The 21,441-nt window shown below is 38.0% G+C and overlaps 1 protein-coding gene across 1 annotated transcript in view; it reads right to left on the reverse strand.

Annotated features, from left to right (window-relative positions):
* The window catches only part of astn1 (astrotactin 1), a 344,209-nt gene that overhangs the window by 202,106 nt on the left and 120,662 nt on the right, over positions 1–21,441 (reverse strand). Inside the window, exons 8-9 of the mRNA XM_073849391.1 lie at positions 8,560–8,644; positions 4,427–4,501 (exon numbers count right to left, since the gene is read on the reverse strand). Coding sequence (XP_073705492.1) covers positions 4,427–4,501; positions 8,560–8,644 — 160 coding nt within the window. The remainder of the gene's footprint in view (positions 1–4,426; positions 4,502–8,559; positions 8,645–21,441) is intronic.

Here is a 21,441-nt window from a genome sequence, read left to right on the forward strand (position 1 = left end):
AGGGCTTATATTAAACCTGCATTGCATCTTTTTACTAAACTGAATCGTACTGTTTGTGAATTCACAATAGCATTAAGCTTTATTATAACTTTATATTGGTTCAGTATAGCATGCAGCCTTGGAATATGGTCTAATAATGCGTTTCATGGATTCTCGTCTGTGGAATAGACCACTTCCGGTATTTTGCCAGTTACTTGCTTTATTTAAGTCGAGTACTCTAATTGAATCGAGGAAACGTTACAGCCCTACACTGTCAAAAGAAAATACTGTGATTTTATTGGTAAAAGACTGTAAAAATGCTACAGTAAAAACCTATTAATTGGTGAATGGTAAGTTCTCCTACTATATATAGTGAAAAACTGTATTGGACATTACAAGTAATTTTATGGTAATATACCGTTTTTGAAAGTGAAAAAGAATGCACAATTCACAGCGAAAATTGACATTTCCAAAATTCCCTGCTTTACATTTCACATTTGATTTTTCTCTGTTTTTTCTTAGTTTTTTTTTTTCCTTATCAGTTGTGTGCATTAGGGTTGTATGTTACACCTAATGTTGTTAAATTAATGTTTATTGCATTATTTCAGTTTCATGTGTGTTACCATGCTGGTGTTTAGTGTTTGTATAAATGACACTGTATAGCTTTTATATATGTTAGTATTTAAAAGCTGCTTGTGATAGGCTTTGGTTCATTGTGTGACTTTCTCATCACCACCTGCTTTTGATGGTTATCAGTGTATTACAAAGGTACAAAACAGATTTCAGTACTTCTATATGTTGGTATATTAACATTATATCAGAAATGAAATTATGGTATTTAATTGTAAATTTAAGTTAAATCCGTAAAACCTAAAATGTTGCTATCGTATTTTTTACAGTACAATTCTGGCAACCACATATGCCAGTTTTTAACCATAAATGTGATTAAAAAAAGAGCAATTCCATTAATATTAAAATTGTAAAAAGAGTCACTTTTCAATAACATCATACATTATGGATTTCAAAATAAATCTGTAATTTTTTCAGCAAAGATGGCACATTTTCACCTGAAAATTAACTTGTCTGCATCATCACGAGAGACCATTCCTATTAACACATCTGTTACATGAGATGTGTTAAATAGCTCATGTACCGGCGGATAGGACAGACAAGCAACTGTGAACAACATTATTTATTAATGCACCGATAACAAGAGGATTGTCACTTGTGGGAAAAAAATGTGTGGCAAATATGCGTTTAATGCATAAATATAGCACTTCTAGAAAATGCAAATCCAATTGCCTTCCAATTCTGACCACAATATGCTGCAATACACAGCAAGCTTGTTTTTCACTTGCACTCATCCATTTGGATTTCTCCACATGAATCTCATCACACCTGGATGGTGTGTGTGCCTCATCAGCTGTAGCCACAAGCTCATTTATGTCAATATATCATCCATCATCAGCTAGCGTTTACATTAAATCCAATTAAACCTGGATCATTTCACATGCACCCAGCATTTTTTTTTCCTTGTTAATAGTAAACTGATGTGTGAAAGTAACAGTTTCTTGTCAAACTGAAGCAGAAATTTCAGTGCAATCCATACTCATAGATGTTTAATAATTCCACGGCAGTTAAAAAAGATATTTTCAAACACCACAGATTTGCTGAAAACTCACCTAAGCGTTTTATAATGCACAGATTCAGGAAAAAGGGGACGTGACGTGAAGCCTGACACATCTGAATATTGTCGCCTGCTAGTGTGAAACGGCTTCAATTGAGTTTTGCAGGAAAATGACTTGTAAATGGATTATCGAACAAAACACTGAGGCAGGGATAAAGCTCACTCCTTACAGGTGGAAGTTAAAAGGGAAAAACACATCTATCAAAAAAAAAAAGTAAGCGTACCTTTTAAACTTTCTCAGCACACTGACTCAATAACAAACAAAGATGAAACCTCAGAACAGGACAGAAAAGAAATAACCATATAAAAGCGAGTCTGTTACAAGAAGCAGCAGTATTCAACATATTGATGTGAGTAAAGTTTGCACTGGCTGTTTACAGATACAGCAATGTATGATTTAAGTGTAAAAGGTTCTTATTTTCTATCTTTAAATGGTTTATAGATTGGAAAGCAAATCAGATAAACTGCAGATTAAAAAATACTGACGGTTAGCTGCACCATCTCTCCAACTTTATAGTATTTTACAGTTCCACTTTAAAAGTTTAGCAAATATCAGTCGCATCTGATATTGAAAGCCAGATATATCAATGAATAAGTGAAGCATTTAAAATTGATTATGGCCTTTCCTATTCATTCATGGCACAAATCAATGATGTATGAGGAAATGCTGTGTGAAATTGAAAATAAATCTTTCATTCGAGTCGTCTCAAACATTTACGTCTGCGCAGGTTTGTTTGGAAATAAAACATTTAATTGTTCCGATGAAATATATTTGTTTAGTGGCCCAAAGCCAAGGGATATGAGATTTTACACCTTTTGGGGGTATAATGCAGATTTCAATTACAAAATGCCCTCCCGTGTTGTTTTCAAATGAGAAAGAAAACTGATTCATAAGATTTGTAAATAAATAGCTTGTGATTTGTGCAAACGAATTAGGGTTGAACAATCAAAGGACTTCAGAATGTCATGGATGAGATCTATGAATAATTCAGAGCATGAAGATTATGCATGGCAACTGAAGGTAACCATATGTTGCTACAATTGGATTAGCATTGCTAAATATTCCAAAAACATACACCTCACAGATTGAAACATCTCCAGTGCATACAGCAATGTTCTGATTAGTGTTGAGTCTCCAGTTATAGCCAGAGGTAAACATCGTCTAAATCCCCGCCTTTGTACATGGATGAATTTTTTATTCATTGGGAAGGTATTCACTGGCCCTGTGTTAAAAGTAATTACAGCATTTTCTATTTTCAAGTTTTTATTTGAACTGTGAAAGGAGTTCTCTGAAGCTGAATAAAGACGTGTCAGCTTAGCTAAAATTACAAAATAAGTGTACTGTATTTCACAAGTGACTCTGTCGCAACAGAAACCTATTACATACTTGTCAGCACCTTTTTTTTTTCAAAGCCTATTTTGTGCAGTGATATAAAATAGAATAAATACATGTCGCTTTCTAAAGTAGCCTTAAAAGTATTTGGGTGTTTATTAAAAAATAATAATAATAATAATAATAATAATAAATAAAACAGTTATTACATATAGAAAGCAATATTGTCCTGAGAATTCATTTTAGGAAGGTGAAAATAAATAAAATAAAATAAAATAAAATGAGATAATGTATATATAATTTCCTAAATATAATAAAATATATTTTCTTAAATATATAATTTTGGCATTCATATACAATTAAAACAAGTTTAAAAAACAACTGGATAATAAGAATTCATTACACAGGAATGAATAAATAAATAAATACAATGAATAATAAATACAATGAAAATTCAAATTAAATTAAAAAATTACACGATATTAAATATATTTTCTTAAATATCTAATTTTGGTATTCATATACAATTAAAAACAGCTAAAGGTAAAAACAAACTATTGGATAATAAGAATTCATTACACAGGATGTTGAAAAAAAACACTAAATAATAAAATATAGTAAATAAAATATAATAAAATATAAGTAAAATATAATAAAATAAATATATAATTTTGGTGTTGAAAAACAATAGGATACTAAAAATTCATTACACAGGAAGGTGTAAATAAATAAATAAAAAATACAATAAAATATTTTCTGCAGTCTGCATATAAAATATATTATTTATTATAGGGAATATGTGTCACTTTCTAAAGTAGCCTGAAAAAGTATTTAAATTAAATTAAATGAATAAAAATGATAATATATATTTAGTTAACTATATAATTTTGGTATTGATATAAAATTAAAAAAATAGTTAAAAACAATAGGATACTAAGAATTCATTACAAGGTAAAAAGGTGAAAAGAAAAGAAAAGAAAAGAAAAGAAAAGAAAAGAAAAGAAAAATTACTATTTATTTTGTTAAATGTATAATTTTGGTATTTATATAGAATTAAAAAATAGTACCAAAAAAAAAAAAAAAAAAAAACTATAGGATACTAAGAATTCATTACACAAAAAGATTAAATATTTTCTGCAGTCATATAAAATAGAATGAATACTTGTCTCTTTCTAAAGTAGCCTGAGAAAGTATTTGGACATTTTAGATACACCTAATAACATACTGAATTATACACAAATATTAAAACAACTGCCAAATTATCTTTTTCTTTTTTTTTTTTTTTGGAATTACTTTTAACATACAGGTTATGTATACTTTGTTCATGGCACCAACTGCAGATCTTCCCAATATCTGTAACATTTTCAGTCCTCATTTTGAACTGGGTCCCAAGCTTAAAAGCACAAAAAAGTGATCATCTTTCTTACCTAAAAATGCGATCAGACGGCTGCTCCCCCATCACCAAGTCAAAGCCACGTTGGAAAATTGTGTAGGGCCATGGGCTGCAAAACAGAAAGGGCAAAACAAATAATTCATGCTTAAAAACCTGTATGTCACACCATAGACTCTTCATTCATTGTTAAACAGCTCCGGTCTTCACCAAAGTCACGTGACCTTTAAAATTGCATGACTTTGTGATGAAAACATAACCATCTTAAAGGGAGTTCCTTTATGAACTCACATCAAGCCAATTATGTACTAATATGAACATCACAGAGATTCCTTGAGCAGATGTTGTTTGTAAAAACTGTGACCCGACACAGCAGCATCTCCGTCAGTCAGTGGCGTTTAGACGTGAGCGTGACTTCAAGTGTGTGTTTATCTAAAGCTCTATGTGAGCTGATGGAGATTAATGCAGAGAGGCAGCTGTGGGGACAGGGGCTGTCGCTGCAGTATAAAGGAAAAGACAAGGAGCTGATGCCTCTCTAAGTAAGCTGTTACTCACAGCAAAAGAGCAGTCACAGCCTGGTTAGACCACTTCACACCACAGATCACCTACCGCTGCTTAAACATTTGTCCTGAAGTATTCGCAATTCATAAGAGAACCGAAAGCAGGAGTGTCCTGAGAATCCATTAGACAGAAACGAGCAAAATAAAATAAAATAAAATAAAAAAAAGGTTGAATAAATAAGCTTTCCATTAATGTTTGGTTTAGAATAGGACAATATTTGGTTCTTAACAATACATATTATTAATCAAAAATTACGTTTTGATATATTTACAAAATAGCTTCATCTTTGCTTAATATCCTAATGATTTTTGCCATAATGATTTTGTCCCATACAAGGTATTTTTGGCTACTGCGCTACTTAAGACTGGTTTTGTGGTTCAGGGTCACATATTTTGTTAAATATATAGTTTTGGTATTGATATACAATTAAAAAATTGCATACTAAAAATTCATTACACAGAAAGGTGAAAAAATAAAATAAAAATAACACACTGAAAAAATAAAAAATTAAATAAGAAATTACTCTATATTTTGTTAAATATATCAATTTAGTATTGATATACAATTTAAAAAATTGTATGATAAGAAAACAATATCATACTAAAAATTAATTACACAGGAAGGAGAAAATAAATAAATAAACAAACTGCATTTTATTTAATTAAATTAAATTGAACTAAATCAAAATTACTATATATTTTTACAGGAAGGTGAAGTGAAATAAGTAAATAATACACTGGAAAAAAAAATTACTTTATATTTTGTTAAATATATAATTTTGGTATTGTTGTAAAATTAAAAACAGTTTGAGAAAACAATAGCATACTAATAATTAATTACAAAGGAAGGTGTAAATAAATAAAATAAATAAACTGAAAAATTAAATTAAATAAAAGTTACTATATAGTTTGTTAAATATATAATTTTGGTATTGATATACAATTAAAAATAGCAAGGCAAACAAGCAAATAAATAAACAAACAAATAAAAATACTGTATAAATTTGAAATATATATTTTTGGTACTGTTATACAATTAAACAGTGATTATATATAAAAACAATAGCATTCTGAGAATTCATTGCTTAGGGAGAAATAAAATAAAATAAAATAAAATAAAATAAAATAAAAACCCAAATAAAATGAAATTAATTGTTGATATACAATTAAAAATAGTTTAAGAAAACAATAGCATACTAAGATTTCAGTCCACAGGTAGGCATGGGCGACATTGAGGGGGGCAAGGGGGGGCAGTAGCGCACATTCTTTGTGTAGAAAGTGGAAGATAAGCTTGCAGGACATCGAGGCGCCAGCACGATCACTTGCATTTTTTTCAGTGGAAGCAATTTAAAATTATACGTCATTTTTGCTTACAAAGTACGAGTAATACATCAAAAAACGTTACAGGTTTTTTTTTTATAAAATAAAGAAAAAAATTATGCGCTTTCTGCCGTCTGGTTCTTGAACAGGAGCGCTTAACAAAATGAAGCAAAATGCATGCCTCACCGACATAATGAATATATTTATAGAAAGCTTTAAATTATTACTTAACGAAATAAAACAAATCGAAAACAAAAACTCTTTTATGTAATCCGTAAAGATGAATTTCTCTCTAAAGGCGCGTCCAAAGAGAAGATTGCGAGTCAGGATCTTTGAGACACTGACTCAGAATACACAAGTTTTTTAATAAATAATTCAGATATGTCCTTACTCTTTCCTCGACACATTGATTATTTATTTTTGCCGTTGTCTGTGGAGAGTTTTAGCCTATTGTGTGTGCTTGAACGTGGATTCAGATGCGCTGAAGCACACTAAACGGCGTCTGAGTCGGTCTCGAAAGTGAAAGTGAAAGCGAAAGTGAAGTTTCGCTTCTTTCCACCAGCGCGACATTTTTTTTCTTCACCATAATTGATGGATGTCTAAATTATAAAAATAAGGAGAAGCCTAAAATAAACCCGATGCCGGCCCGGGTCTGAACTATGACGTGAAAATTGGCCCGAAGCCCTAGCCCTAGGGGTGTAAAAAGCGCAGGGCTTTAATTGACTGCTATGATGTGCTGCAATACGGTAGGGCACTGTTTTAATGCTTACATCTGAAATGTTTTTTTTTTTTTTTCTTGCCCCCCCTGACTCAAGAGTCAAATGTCGCCCATGCAGGTAGGTGAAAATTAAATCAATTAATAAATAAACCGAAAAAATAAAAATAGATGTTATAACATTTTTTTTGTTTAATAACATATATATTTTTAGTCTGTAACATACAGTAAGTTATTCCACTAGGCCAGTTACCTAAATGGTGTCTCAAGAACTAGTATGACCAAATAGCAGTTACCCACTTGCCAATCTGTCTAACTTTTTAAGATTCAAATTAGACCAATCTACCTTTAACTTTAACTGACTTTAAAAAGTTATCACAACTAACTTTTAAGACTAGCCTAAGCAGTTTATGCACCTGGCCATTGGTTTCAGACAACCTTGAATAAACTGTCACATGAACTAGTTTTATTCTACACATATCATGTATGACAGTATTACTGACCTTTTCAAGTTTCATTTCTGGGTGAACTATTCCCTTAAGACATAAAAAAGTTGGTACAAGTGGCTATATATAAAGATTTGCAGGAAACAGTTTAGGAAAAATCTTGGCACTTTGAAACTTTAAAAAAAGCATTTGGCAATGGACTTTCTTTCTCCCCGACTAAGTGTTAGAGTCAATTAAAAACTGTTCACACCTTCACAGCATGGCACAAAAGGGAACAAGCACATCCAGCGCTATTCCACTCCCCTAAGGCAATCTTCCTGATTGTTCCAATTTGATTTCTAATTATCGGATCCATCTCACCAACCGTCATCACTCCCATCTCCCTCCCAATTAAAATGCCAAGGATTTCCTCACCTCCAAGTCTTAATCAAACTGCTCCAGAGCGACAGCCTCAAACCCAGATGAGCATGTGAAACTCTCCTCAGAGAGGCTCTAATTAACTTCAAACATCTTAAATACAAGTCTTTCCGGGATTAGAAACTTGTGCTCCTAACATTTAAGTGTTTTGTCTAGATCTAGACGGCCAAGAAGCAAAACCCTCTCTCGTTTTCTGCCATTCTCTTGTATTTGTGGCTATCTATTGATTTAAGAAGCAGCAGTTTAGTTAGGCACACTCACATTTTTACCTAAAGATACCTTCTGTTCAGATATAGTTGTGGAGGTAAAAGAAGTTCAGCAGAATTTTAAAATAGTTATTTATTTTCTCTTTGATCATTTTAATAGCAGTACTTGGATATGAGGCATGCAAGTGGTGAAAAACATAATTTCCTATGTGTGTAATGTAATTTAAAATGCACAATACATGTATCTCATTGGTATACTGAAATGTAAATCACTGTCACGCAAATCTAAAATGACCCAGAGCTTTACCACGCTAATCCCTTTTCCAATTCCACAGGAAGAGCATCATGCAAAAAAGCTAATTAATTCAAACAAGCCAATTTAATTTCCCTACAGTGCACAACACCTGGCTGGCTATCGGCACTGGAGACATTTTTACTACAGATAAGAAGCACGGCCAACTTCAAGGTGGCAGATGCCTGATTGTGTGGTATGGTACGGTACTCACCCCTGATTTGGGCCCCATTCATTGCGAATACATAGATGCTTGTGAACAGGGTCCTTCATGTAGCCATCGAAACAGAGACATTCTCCTGCAAGCAGACATAAAGTACAATAAACCATCACTGCAAATAAGAAAAAAAAAATTTGTAGTATTATCCAATAGTGCCAAACAGTGATTGTTATGTGTCCCTGCAGGATGTCAGTTAAAATGGTACCGGCTTTCTGTCGAAATACTCAATCTAAAAAATTCTGGGTTATTTTTTCTACCCAAACGCTGGGTTAAGTCAGTTGGATCATATGCTGGGTTGTTGTTTTTTTTTCAGTGCTGGGTAGATTTCAGCAACACACTGGCACAAGAATCAGCACTATTTTGGTGAAAACTGAGTACAGAGAACGGTTAAATAGATTTGAATTAAAATGTTACCTTTAAACATTATTATTATTATTATTATTATTATTTTTTCTAAAATGATAGTAAATGAGTTTAAATGTATGTAATATTGTAAACTAAACTGTAATGCTGGGTTAAAAACAACCTAGTGCTGGGTAAAATATGGACAAACCCAGCGATTGGGTTGTTTTGACCCAGCGGTTGGGTTACGTGTTTTATTTAACTCAACTATTGCTTAAATATTGCTACATTTCCTGCCTAAAATGAACTCAAAATAGGTTGGAAATTAATATGTATTAATATGTTCAATAAAATTACATTTATTTAGTGTTTAAAGCATGTAACATAGTAATGTATGATGATTTTACAGTAGTAACAATAAACTCAAAAAAAATTTGCTGGGTTTAGAACAGGGGTGGGGAACGTCCGGCCTCCGGGACGTATACGGCCTGTGAAACAGTTTGATACGGCCCACGATTCAATTCATAAATTCCCCTCCTCTCTCAGAGAAAAAAAAAAAAAAAGCTAGACTGCAATTATTTTTCCTTTCATAAAAAAAAATGACAAAAATAATGAAAAACTGAAATATTATATTATAGATCAAATATGTAAGGGATAATGTACAGGCAGCCGGTAGTTATCGCAGAAATAAGCCCCGACAGTGTGATCAGTCTTGTATCATACTGAAGGGGCTTATTTCTGCGATAACTACCGGCTGCCTGTACATTATCCCGCTTATTACACGGCTACTTGCCACATAAGGAAAAAAAAACTGGACATGAATATGAATTTGAAACCTTTTATTGGCATATTTGTTTTAAATTAACATTTTTATCCTTCCGCGAAACGATATAGTACCACGTGACTAACATTCAAACTATGTACGTTAGTAAGACCATTTAAATAGATTAATGTCGAAATTTTCCATTGTTAATTGTGGTTGTCCAGTGTTTGTCACAAGATGGCGCCAAACGGTAATCTTTGTTGGCACGGAGGGATTTTAAACATACAAGTAGTACCGGCTATGCGTTATTACTTTGGAGCAGTGATTATTTGAAAAGAACGAACCTGCAAATGTCTCAACTGACCAATCAGAATCAAGCATTCCAAAGAGCCGTGTAATAAAATAATATAAAATAGGTTTGCGCGTCCGGGTCACAGTCAGCGTAAACGCAACGCAACATTCACGCAACGTTCGTTGTCATCACTGATAAACATCATGGTTACAGGCAAGAAAAGAAATGTAGATGCAGAATGTCACACTTTTCAAGAAAAATGGACAAACTATAATTTTTTCGTTGAAGTCAAAGGCAAGCCCGTCTGCCTAGTTTGTGGGGATGCGCTTGCAGTGATGAAAAAGGCCAATCTCGAGCGTCATTACATCTCGAAGCACGCTTAACTGAATGAGTGGCAAGGACAAATGTGCCTGGATAAAGTTAACGCTCTTCAGCGGAGTTTGGTTGCCTAACAAGCAGTTTTCATAAGACCACATTCTGCCCGAGAGAATGTTATTCATACAAGTTTTGTGGTGAGCGAACTAATAGCTAAGAAACTGAAACCTCTTTTAGATGGAGAGTTCGTGAAAGAGTGCCTTGTTGCCGCTGTGGAGCTGCTAGCGCCAGAAAAAGTAAGATAAAAAAAGTGTCAGTTTATCTCGAAGACCGGTCATAGAACGAATTACCGATATGGCGCAAGACATTGAAACAACACTGAATGACACTGGAAAAAAAATCCAGTTTTTCTCACTGGCCTTCGATGAAACAACAGACATAACAGGGGTTAGTGATATGTGTGTACAATAAATTAGCATGGCCCTTAAAGGATGTTGCAAAAGTGTAAATGGCCCTTGATAGAAAAAAGGTTCCCCACCCCTGGTTTAGAACAACCAGTGCTGGGTTATTTGGCAGCCCAGCACTGGGTAAATATTGGACCGAACACACTTAAATAAAACAACCCAGCATATTGGGTAAAAACATTTATCTCAACCAGCTGGGTCAAAATAACCCAGCATGTGTTCTGTCCAATATTTACCCAGCACTGGGTTGCCAAATAACCCAGCATTTTTTTAAGTGTATTGTTACTACTGTACAATCATTATAAATTACTATGGAACTTGCTTTAAACACTGTAAATAACTGTTAAAAAAAAGATGTGTCTAGCTTTAATTCGTTTTTTGTACGTTAATGTGCTAAATGAGAGTCTCACTTTTTTTTCAGCATCTTGCTGACTCCATGTCAGTTAAAGAAGTGAAGAAACACTTTAACTTTGAAAAATGTGCTTGAGACACGAGTGTTTTATTCCATTATTTTGTAATCCATCTAGCTTTTTATATACAGAGAAATTGCTTTTTGATTTTGATTTGCTATGACAATTGTGGCTAATATACTTCCTATGATTGATTATTTATTTATTTATTTATTTATTTGTATTAACATTCACTGTAGCAACCACCTTTTTAAGAAATACTGCAATTGCCATTGTAATTTTTGGTGAGGGGGGTTTAATACTGAATCTTATTTTCAATTTTGTTTAATTTCTAGAACATTCACAATTCCAGATATTTTTTAAGAATAATTTATTATAAAATGTGTATTCAAAACAATGTGTGTGGTAGACCTCTGAAATGAAAAGGTCCCTTTTCTTCATTTGTTTGTTTTTCTTTTTGTTCAGTTAAATATTTTCAGGTTAGTGGCATATGGAACACAATTTACCTTTCATTACAAAAAAATTATATATACAGTTGTGCTCATAAGTTTACATACCCCTTGTGAATGGAATTTTAACAAAATAAGAGTGATCAAGAACAATGCACATTCATTGTTTAGTACTGTCCTTCTGAATAAGATATTTAAAAAAGAGATGTTTATATATACTCCACAAGACAAAATAATACCTGAATTTATAAAAATGACCCTGTTCAAAAGTTTACATACCCTTGAATCATAATACTGTGTGTAATTTCCTGGATGTTTTGTTTTCTGATAGTTGTTCATGTGTCTTGTGGAGAATATATAAACATCCATTATGTGAAAATCTCATTCAGAACAGCACTAAATAAACAATAACATGTATTTTTCATCATCCCTCTTATTTTGCTAAATTATTAACATTTTGCATATTCTGCAAGGGGTATGTAAACTTATGATCATATAGACTGTACATATCATAAATAAAGAAAAATTAAAAGTCAAGTTTACACCTTATTAAATTGCTTCAAACTGAATATTTACAATAGTACCAAGTATATAATCTTCTCTTTAATTCATTAGTTAAAAAATTCTTAGTAAATTCAGGAACTAGGATAATAGTCACAAACCCAGAGGTGCACCTTTCATTTAACTGAGCTGAGTGGTTGCTACAAACTAGATGACTCACAGATCATTTCGTGTTTTAAGCATTTCAAGGTCAGTTAAATGCAGGAAGTCGTGTTTTCTGAACCACTGACTTGTTTACTGTGTTTTAGTCTATTTCCGCCAGTTTAGCCCATTTAGACTGATGTGTGAAGCTGCTGTGAACTTGACATACTGCTTTTACCCCACTATGAAGTTGCATGACTTTGCTTTTACTTTGCCATTACCCCCTTCACATTCACACCATGCCCTAATTTGTAGTCTAATCGTCTCTCTGTATGACAGATATTTATTCACCCAATTCAGGGTCAAGTGAAAATGACCTCACGTTGTCATGTTTACATTAATATGGTGATTGTCTAGATGTGCAGTGCTATAAACGGCTGCTGTTCTGTGTGTGCTGAAGCATAAATGCATGCACAGCAGATTCCCTGTGTCAGCCCTCTTCAGCAGTGCTCATGGCTCAGACAAGTCTAATCACTCTAAGTTCAGCTGATCAGTCTTGTCAGGCCAAACCGCAGGCATGTCGGCCATGATTTGGGTTCATGGGACTGATGAGACTGCACCCTGAGCAGGACATGTGTGAGCAGACTGAGGGGGCACAGAGGGAAAACTGCGTTGGCAAACATGGAAACAAATGTGTTATGAGTGGGAAGAGACTATATATGAAAAAGGCTAAGGAAAACATCTGCTGACATTTTGTGCAAATCAGCAGTCATCAGTACACTTGGACAATTTTAAGACATTAAAGGGAATCTACTAAACTAAATACATTGTGATAAAAATACTGTACACTCGCTGTATTAGCAGTCTACATTTGTCTTATCAAAGAGCCACATTATTACTTTTATTCAGAAAGAATGCATTAAATGAAAAGTAACTGTAGAGAGAGATACTGTATATACAAAATATTTTAGTTATTTCAATAAAAGCTGTTTTTCTAAACTTTCTTCTCAAAGAATCATCAAAGTATCAGCTTTCACAAAACAATAAGCAGCACAACTGTTTTTAAAGTGATGATAATAAGAAATCAGCATATTAGAATGATTTCTGAAGACTGGACTAATGGCTGCTGAAATTCAGCTTTGCCATCGCAGGAATGAATTATATTTAAAATATATTAGAATATGAACTTATTTTAAATTGTAATATTATTTGTGACCCTGGACCACAAAACCAGTCATAAGGGATTTATTTTTTTAATTGAGAGTTATACATCATCTGAAAGCTGAATAAATATGTTGCTAGAATAGGACAATATTTGGCCGAGATACAACTATTTGAAAATCTGAGGGTGTAAAAAATCTAAATACTGAGAAAATCTTTTTTTAAAGTTGTCCAAATTATGTTCTTAACAATGCATATTACTAATCAAAAATTAAGCTTTGATATATTTGCTGTAGAAAATTGACAAAATATCCTAATGATTTTTGTCATAAAAGAAAAATATTATTTTATATTTTGATAATTTTGACCCATACAATGTATTGTTGGCTATTGCTACAAATATACCTGTGCTACTTATGACTGGTTTTGTGGTCCAGAGTCACATTTAACAGTATTTCTGTTTTTTTTTTTGTTTTTTTTTTAATGTATATATCTAAAATAAACTTCAATAACAATAACTCTTTTAAAAGTGTATTTGTCTTTAATACAAAAAAAAAAAAAAAGTGCAGGGCAGTGCAGGAAAAAAGACATTCACCCTTGTCGGACATAAACAATTAATTTGATATATTACTGACCATTAGCACGTTTTGGCAGGGCAATAATAAGGTCTAGCACTGCTATTATTTGCATAGTTAACTGTTTTAGCTTTGCCAAAGTAATTTGTAAAACTGAAATTAAACTTGTACCGTAGGTAATAATAGCATTTTTATCAATTCAAATGAGATGCAGGGAGCCTTTATGACTCTGGGTGGTAAATGACAATTTTGCCAGGAAACATGTACCCAGTGGCTCCGTGATTGACTGATCGTTGAGGATATCCAGCAGGCGCTCAGCCAGGGCTGTATGCATAAGAAATACATACTCTGTTAATTTATCTCTTTACAGAATATATGCAAAAGTTGATTTTTCCCTATACTGTGAGTAAGGCATAGGATAACCAAAACCTTTTGGGCATTCTCTTGGGTATCGTGACAAATGTTGCTAATTAAATACCCAACAGGAAGTAAACAAAAAAAGCTTTTAAGCTTGTACGTGGAAGTACTCCAATGTTCATTTATTCAGTCCTGTGGAGTGACATCCCCACATGACAGAAGAGATTTGCAGCATTAATAAGCATAAAATAAGTCAAAGCTTTACTTATTTGTATGTACGCAGCATATGGGAGTCTAGCTGTTGGAAATGTGTCAGAATTGCTTAATACCTTGAAATTGTACTGCGGTGCAGCAGAGGTGTCCTGCAGTGTGATATGCTGTACTCCATCTCAACTGTTTTACAAATGATTCTAATTTTATTATAATTAAGTCTTGTGCATGCCAGTTTCAAAACCTTAAATGAACTAAGCTAAATTTGAAGCTAAAAATTGTGGTGAACCTAAAAGAAATGGTCACTACACTCTTAAAAATAAAGGTTTCAAAAGGCTGTTGTTTCAGTAATGTTATAGGAGAACCATTTTTGGTCCCCCAAAGAACCTTTTAGTGAACAGTTCCTAAAAGAACCATTTTGAAGAACATTTAAAAAATCTAAAGAACCTTTTTCGACTATAAAGCTGCATTTGAAAGGTTCCATGGATGTTCAAGGTTCTTCACAGAACCATTGATGCCAATTAAGAACCTTTACTTATAAGAGTGTAGCTTCCAAAACATGCACAGTGCCTTTAACAAATGTTATTTTTAACCTAAAAAAAACAAAAACAAATTACTTTAACAACTTGTACCAGTCAATTCAACACTGACTGATTATGAGAAAAGGTGACCGAGGTATAATATCGGAGAAATGTCTATAAAGAAAATGCATTATCATTCATTTTTATGCACCTGGAAACATAATGACTATGTTTTCCCTGATGGGAACAACCATAAAACTGAATAGATCAATCTCTGTTTAAAAAATGTGTGCAATCTTTAGTGGCAAAATGCAGATAAGGTGCATTAAAATTTATGATGCAAACAGAAAAACTTCCAGCTATATATTTTGATTGAGATGTGCTAAAATATCTGTATTAATTTTGCATTAACTTGACAGTGCATCTTATTTTTCTACACACTCTATTTGTCACATTTTAGGGCTCGACAATAAGGACTGCCCGATGGCCCGGGGCCAGCGTGCGAGACGCTCGGGACAGTAGACAGGATCGTCCGGGCCAGTGCTGCCTTGTCACTAAAGTTTAATTTGCCTGCGACTGTTTGTCAAATCCGTGCAAATACAGTCTTAGAATCGAGAAACAGCTTGTGTTTTTAAGCCTTTAATGCTACCTTCTCTGTGATGTCGTGAACACCATATTGCTTTTCGGTTCCTCTTATCTAACTGGATGTTGTGAGCACTGTTTTTTTCGTAACCTGGTAACAACCAGTGCAGTGAAGAGACGGCAACCTGGCGGCAACATCAAATTATGAATGTTTCTAACTCGCATTTGTGACTAAAAATTACTACGTGCGACTGTGAAAAAATATTTAGGAGCACCATGTACGACTGACCCGATCAGCATAATTGTGTGTGCGCTCAGGGGCGCTTCAAAGGTTTCTACGCATTTTTGCAACGTTGAGTAATGTATCACAGACATATCTCGCGAATCCTTTCATAAACAAAGTGTAGAGAGAGTGTAAATAAGAGACTGATTCATTGTGCAGTAAGTTATAGAGAGCGCCGTTGATTATAAAAGAGCTTTGTGATATCGCAAACTAAGATGAGTGACAGCTTTGAATAATTTTTGAGGGAGTTTGTAAATGAGGTACTGGTTTAATACAACAGTTCTAATAACGTCTTAAAACAGTTTTAATAACTTTTCAACATGAATTTGATTGCACTCATGGCACCTCTGAGCCTAATTAAAAATATGAAAAGGTAAAAACAAAGGTAAAAAAAAAAAAAAAAATCATGGACGACCACCGTAAAAACAAAACTTTTAACATAAATTCTGCTTAATAACACTCTGTTTACTAATATTGTTTAATTTTCTTCTTTGCAACAACATTCCTTTAATATTAGTCCTCCATTTATGTATAGTTAACTGCTGATCTGGGACCATCAACCTGGACATACTGTTGTGCATAAATTTACATCACAATTATATATATTTTTAATTGTCAATTGTATTTAAGGAAGTGTATAGTTCCCTTTCGATACTTTCACTCGTACTGCGTCGTAAGACGCTTATGGGAAAAGCTCCTTTTCTCCTGAGACTGAAGCATTTCAATAACACAGTGTAACTGCACGGCCATTGGTTCGTGCAGTGTTAAAGAAACGAACCAATGGCTCGGCAGCGGAGATGCACAAACCTATGGCGATGATTCGCGCCCGATCGCACCAAAAGGGGCGGAGCATCTGGCTATATAAGCGAGCATTTCGCCATAGGAACTCAGATCCTTCTTCTTCAGCGACGACTTCATATCTTCGCAGAGACTGACTACGCAGACTTCGCTCAAGAAAGCCTCTTCTTCGCCGTTGACGAGCCTCGCAGCGGATCTTCACTGCTCGGCGGATTGACGCTCCGGAGCTGATTCCCTGCTGCTATCCGGCGACACTATAAGAGCAAATTTCAAAGAGCAAATTTCTACAGGCGTTGTTTCAAATGCCACGGCGTTATTGTCGCTCGTGCAGAGCCCCTCTGCACGCCGCTGACTCTCACGCTGAGTGCATCTCGTGTCTGGGTCACGCCCACGCCGAGTCTGCACTCACTGAGACGGAGTGTTCCCATTGTGGGAATATGAGTCTCACTTCCCTCCGCTCGCGGCTAGCTTTCTTTTCAGAGAGCGATGCCGCTCCTCGCGCCCTCTCGCTTCCTTCCTCGCAAGAGCCTGCTAGGAAGAAGCAGCGGGGCAAGAGAGCTCAGAGCGCGGTGACAGGCGAGCTCACGCCGGCTCAGACCCCGCGTACCTCGCCTTCACCCCATGGAGAGGAATCGCCAGTTCTTTTCCTTCATCCTGACCAGCGTCCCTCCGCGGCTGCGAGCGATCTGGTTTCCTTCGGAGGAAGTGAATGCGAGGATGACAGCATGTCATTGGCCGCATCTGACGCGGAGGAGTTGTCGGGCTCTTCTCACGACCCCGCCCCCTTGCCGTCTGCGCAACCCAGTGCCGCCAGCGCCGGTATGGATGCCGAACTGTTCCGCATCCTATCTAAAGCTGTCGAGGAGCTGGAATTACAATGGTCTCCTCCCGAGGAACCCTCTAGGAGCCGGTTGGACGAATGGTTTCTGCCGGGGCGCCGCCAGGCCCCTTGTCAGCAAGCTTCACCATTCTTCCCCGAAGTCCACGACGAAATTTCCAAGTCCTGGCGTGCTCCATACTCCGCCCGCCTTCATACTTCCTCTTCTGCAGCCCTCACTACGGTTGACGGCGCCGAGGAAAAAGGCTACGATAAGCTGCCCCCGCTGGACGAGTCTGTGGCTGCGCACCTTTGCCCGCCCACCGCTATCGGCTGGAAGGCGAGGGCATCACACCCGTCCAAGCCCTGCAGGACGACCTCTACCCTCGCTGGACGAGCGTACTCGTCTGCTGGACAGGCAGCTTCAGCGCTTCACTCAATGGCGGTACTCCAGGTGTACCAAGCAAAACTCCTCCGCGGGTTGGACGAGTTGGGCCTGGATGATTCTCCGCTCAGAGAAATCCGCAGCGCTACGGACTTGGCGTTACGCGCCACTAAGATGACGGCTCAGGCAATCGGGCGATCGATGGCCAGTTTGGTGGTGCTGGAGCGCCACTTATGGCTCAATTTGACGGAGATCAAAGACGCGGACAAGGTCGCTTTCCTTGACTCCCCCATCTCACCGACCGGCCTGTTTGGTCCAGCTGTGGAAGGTTTCGCAGAGCGCTTCACTACAGCACAGAAGTCGTCCCAAGCCATGCGACACTTCCTGCCTAAACGCTCTAGCTCTGCAGCGGCTCCTAGTCGCCCCAAGCCGGCGCCGACTCAGCAGCCTGCAAAAGCCACGCCCCCAGCTGCGCAACCAGCTCCTCAGACGGAGCTCCGTCCGCGGTCACGCTCGGCCAAGCGTTTCCCCTTCCCTAAGCGCCAGGGACCTCGGCCAAGAGTGGTGTTGGACCAGGCGCCGCCAGCGTCTTCCTGATCCCAGCAGCAGGAAGAGGGAGGGGTCAAGTCTCACAGCAGCCGGACCAGCCCCCAAAGTGCCTCTTTTGAACCTTTTTACACCCCGTTCTGTTCTGAGTGTAAAAGGACACATGTTTGTAAACAATTTAGCTGTAACTCACGGGCCCTTTGTATCAGCGCCCTTACAGCAAACCGCTGTGATAGCGGAAATAATAAAAAACAAACATTTTCAAGAAAAGAGCAAATTTCCTCTTCCAATGCTTCCAGACAGCATACAGCTGTGCGAACCATTACAGCCCCTTGCGACACGATCCGAGGCGTGGCAAGCCATCCCCGGAGTGTCAAAATGGATTTTGGGTATAATAGAACGAGGTTATGTACTCCAGTTCGCTCGAAGACCTCCTCGCTTTCACGGTGTAATCACCACCTCAGTTCGCAGCAGAGACGCAGACGTCTTGCGCTTAGAGGTAAAGAATCTGTTGGCCAAGGGCGCCGTGGAAACGGTCCCCCCAACACAGAGCGAGTCAGGCTTCTACAGCCGTTACTTCCTCGTTCCAAAGAAGGTTGGCGGTCTACGACCCATCCTCGATCTCAGACAGCTGAATCGCGCCCTCATGAGACGGCCGTTCAGAATGCTAACACTAAAACAGATCCTCTCGGAAATACGCAAAGGGGACTGGTTTTGTTCACTGGATCTGAAGGATGCATACTTCCATATTCAGATCGCCCCCCATCACAGGCAATTCTTGAGATTCGCCTTCGAGGGAGTGGCATATCAATATACAGTCCTTCCGTTCGGACTGTCGTTAGCTCCTCGCACGTTTACAAAGTGCATGGACGCAGCGCTTTCCCCTCTGAGGCAGATGGGAATTCGCGTCCTGAACTATCTAGACGACTGGCTCATTCTAGCCCAGTCAGAGAACGAGCTAATACACCACAGATCCTTAATCCTCAGCCACTTAAGAGTGCCTAGGACTCAAGGTCAATTTCGCCAAGAGCGTGCTGTCTCCCAGTCAACGCATTGCGTTCCTGGGAGCAGTTTTCGACTCATCTCAAATGAAGGCAGCAGTTGCGCCGCAGAGAGCCCAGGCCATCCGCAGGCTCGCGGCCTCCTTCAAAATCGGAGCCCTTCGCCCACTCAAGATTTTTCAGAAGATGCTCGGCCTTATGGCCTCAGCATCTCCAGTACTTCAGTTGGGTCTGCTTCAAATGCGCCCCCTGCAGTTCTGTCTGAAACCAAAAGTTCCTCCTCAAGCATCAAGGTAGATCGGGCCTGCGTAGCAGCCCTGGCTCCTTGGAAGTGCTCTCAATGGATGGAGCAGGGCGTTCCCCTGGACTTGGTAGTCAGAAGGAAGGCAGTCTCGACAGATGCCTCCAACTTAGGTTGGGGGGCACTGTGCGACGGCCAGCCTGCTTTCGGCCTATGGTCGAAAGCAGAGAGTCGCCTTCACATCAACTGCTTGGAAATGCTAGCAGTGTGTTTAGGCCTTCACACCCTTCTACCTATCCTGAAAGGACACCATGTCTTAGTCCGTTCGGACAGCATGACAGTGGTGTCCTTCATAAATCACCAGGGGGGTCTCTCGTCAAGACGTCTATTTACGTTGGTAGAACGTCTTCTGAAATGGGCTCAACTGCACTTCCGCTCTCTGAGAGCGACGCATGTGCCAGGCAAACTGAACCAAGGAGCAGACATGTTGTCTCGGAGCAACGTCTCTTCAGACGAATGGATGCTTCACCCTCATACGGTTCAGCAAATATGGGCTGTCTTTGGCAAGGCGCGAGTAGATCTTTTCGCCTCAAAAGACAATCATCACTGCCCAATTTATTTTTCGAAGGAACAGGACGCATTGACCCAAGAATGGCCCAATCTCCTGTTATACGCGTTCCCCCCGATCGCTCTGTTACCACAGGTCATCAGACGAGTGCGGGAACAGAAACTCAAAGTCCTGTTAGTGGCCCCATTCTGGCAGAACCAGCATTGGTTTCCAGATCTCCCCCGGTTGCTTTCGAAAGCACCATGGCCCGTGCCACTGAGACGAGATCTCTTAACACAGGCGAACAGAACGATATGGCACCCCCAACCGGAATTGTGGGCGCTGCACGTATGGGCTCTAGACGGGAGCCTTTAAGTCTCCCTGAGTCGGTTTTGAGTACTATTTCACAAGCTAGAGCACCCTCTACGAGGCGGCTCTACGATCTCAAGTGGTCTGTCTTTTCCGCCTGGTGTTCCACCCGTGGTGCAGACCCAATTTCATGTGACATATCAGTGATATTGTCCTTCTTGCAAGAGCTGTTGGATAAGGGGAGGTCCCCTTCTACGCTCAAGGTCTATGTTGCAGCTATAGCGGTATTCCATGACCTTATAAATGGTCAATCTGTGGGAAGGAACGACTTGGTCGTTCGTTTTTTTTAAAGGGGTCAAGGCGGCTTAATCCTCCTCGCCCCGTCACAGTTCCGTCTTGGGACTTACCCACAGTGTTGAGGGCCTTGAGAGACCCTCCCTTTGAACCGCTTCAGTCCATAGGCCTTCGCCCCCTGACGTTGAAGACTGCCCTGCTATTGGCATTAGCATCAGTTAAACGCATGGGTGACTTACAGGCGCTCTCTGTGAGCCCCGTATGCTTGGAGTTCGGGCCGAATGACTCTAAGGTCATCCTGAAGCCAAGATGTGGGTATGTACCCAAGAGTCTCTCTACACCCTTTAGAGACCAAATTATTTCCCTCTTGGCTCTTCCTCCTTCAGAGCAAGACCAGGGATTTAACCCTCTCTGCCCCGTCAGGGCTCTGAGATGCTATATAGAGCGTTCTGCTCCTTTTAGGCAGTCCGAACAGCTGTTTGTGTGTTTCGGTGGCCGCACCAAGGAGTTTTCGGTCACGAAACAGAGATTATCCAAATGGATTGTGGAAGCCATCACGCTGGCTTACTCTT

This window comes from Garra rufa, chromosome 10, assembly GCF_049309525.1.
Source record: "Garra rufa chromosome 10, GarRuf1.0, whole genome shotgun sequence".
Taxonomy (NCBI): Eukaryota; Metazoa; Chordata; class Actinopteri; order Cypriniformes; family Cyprinidae; genus Garra; species Garra rufa.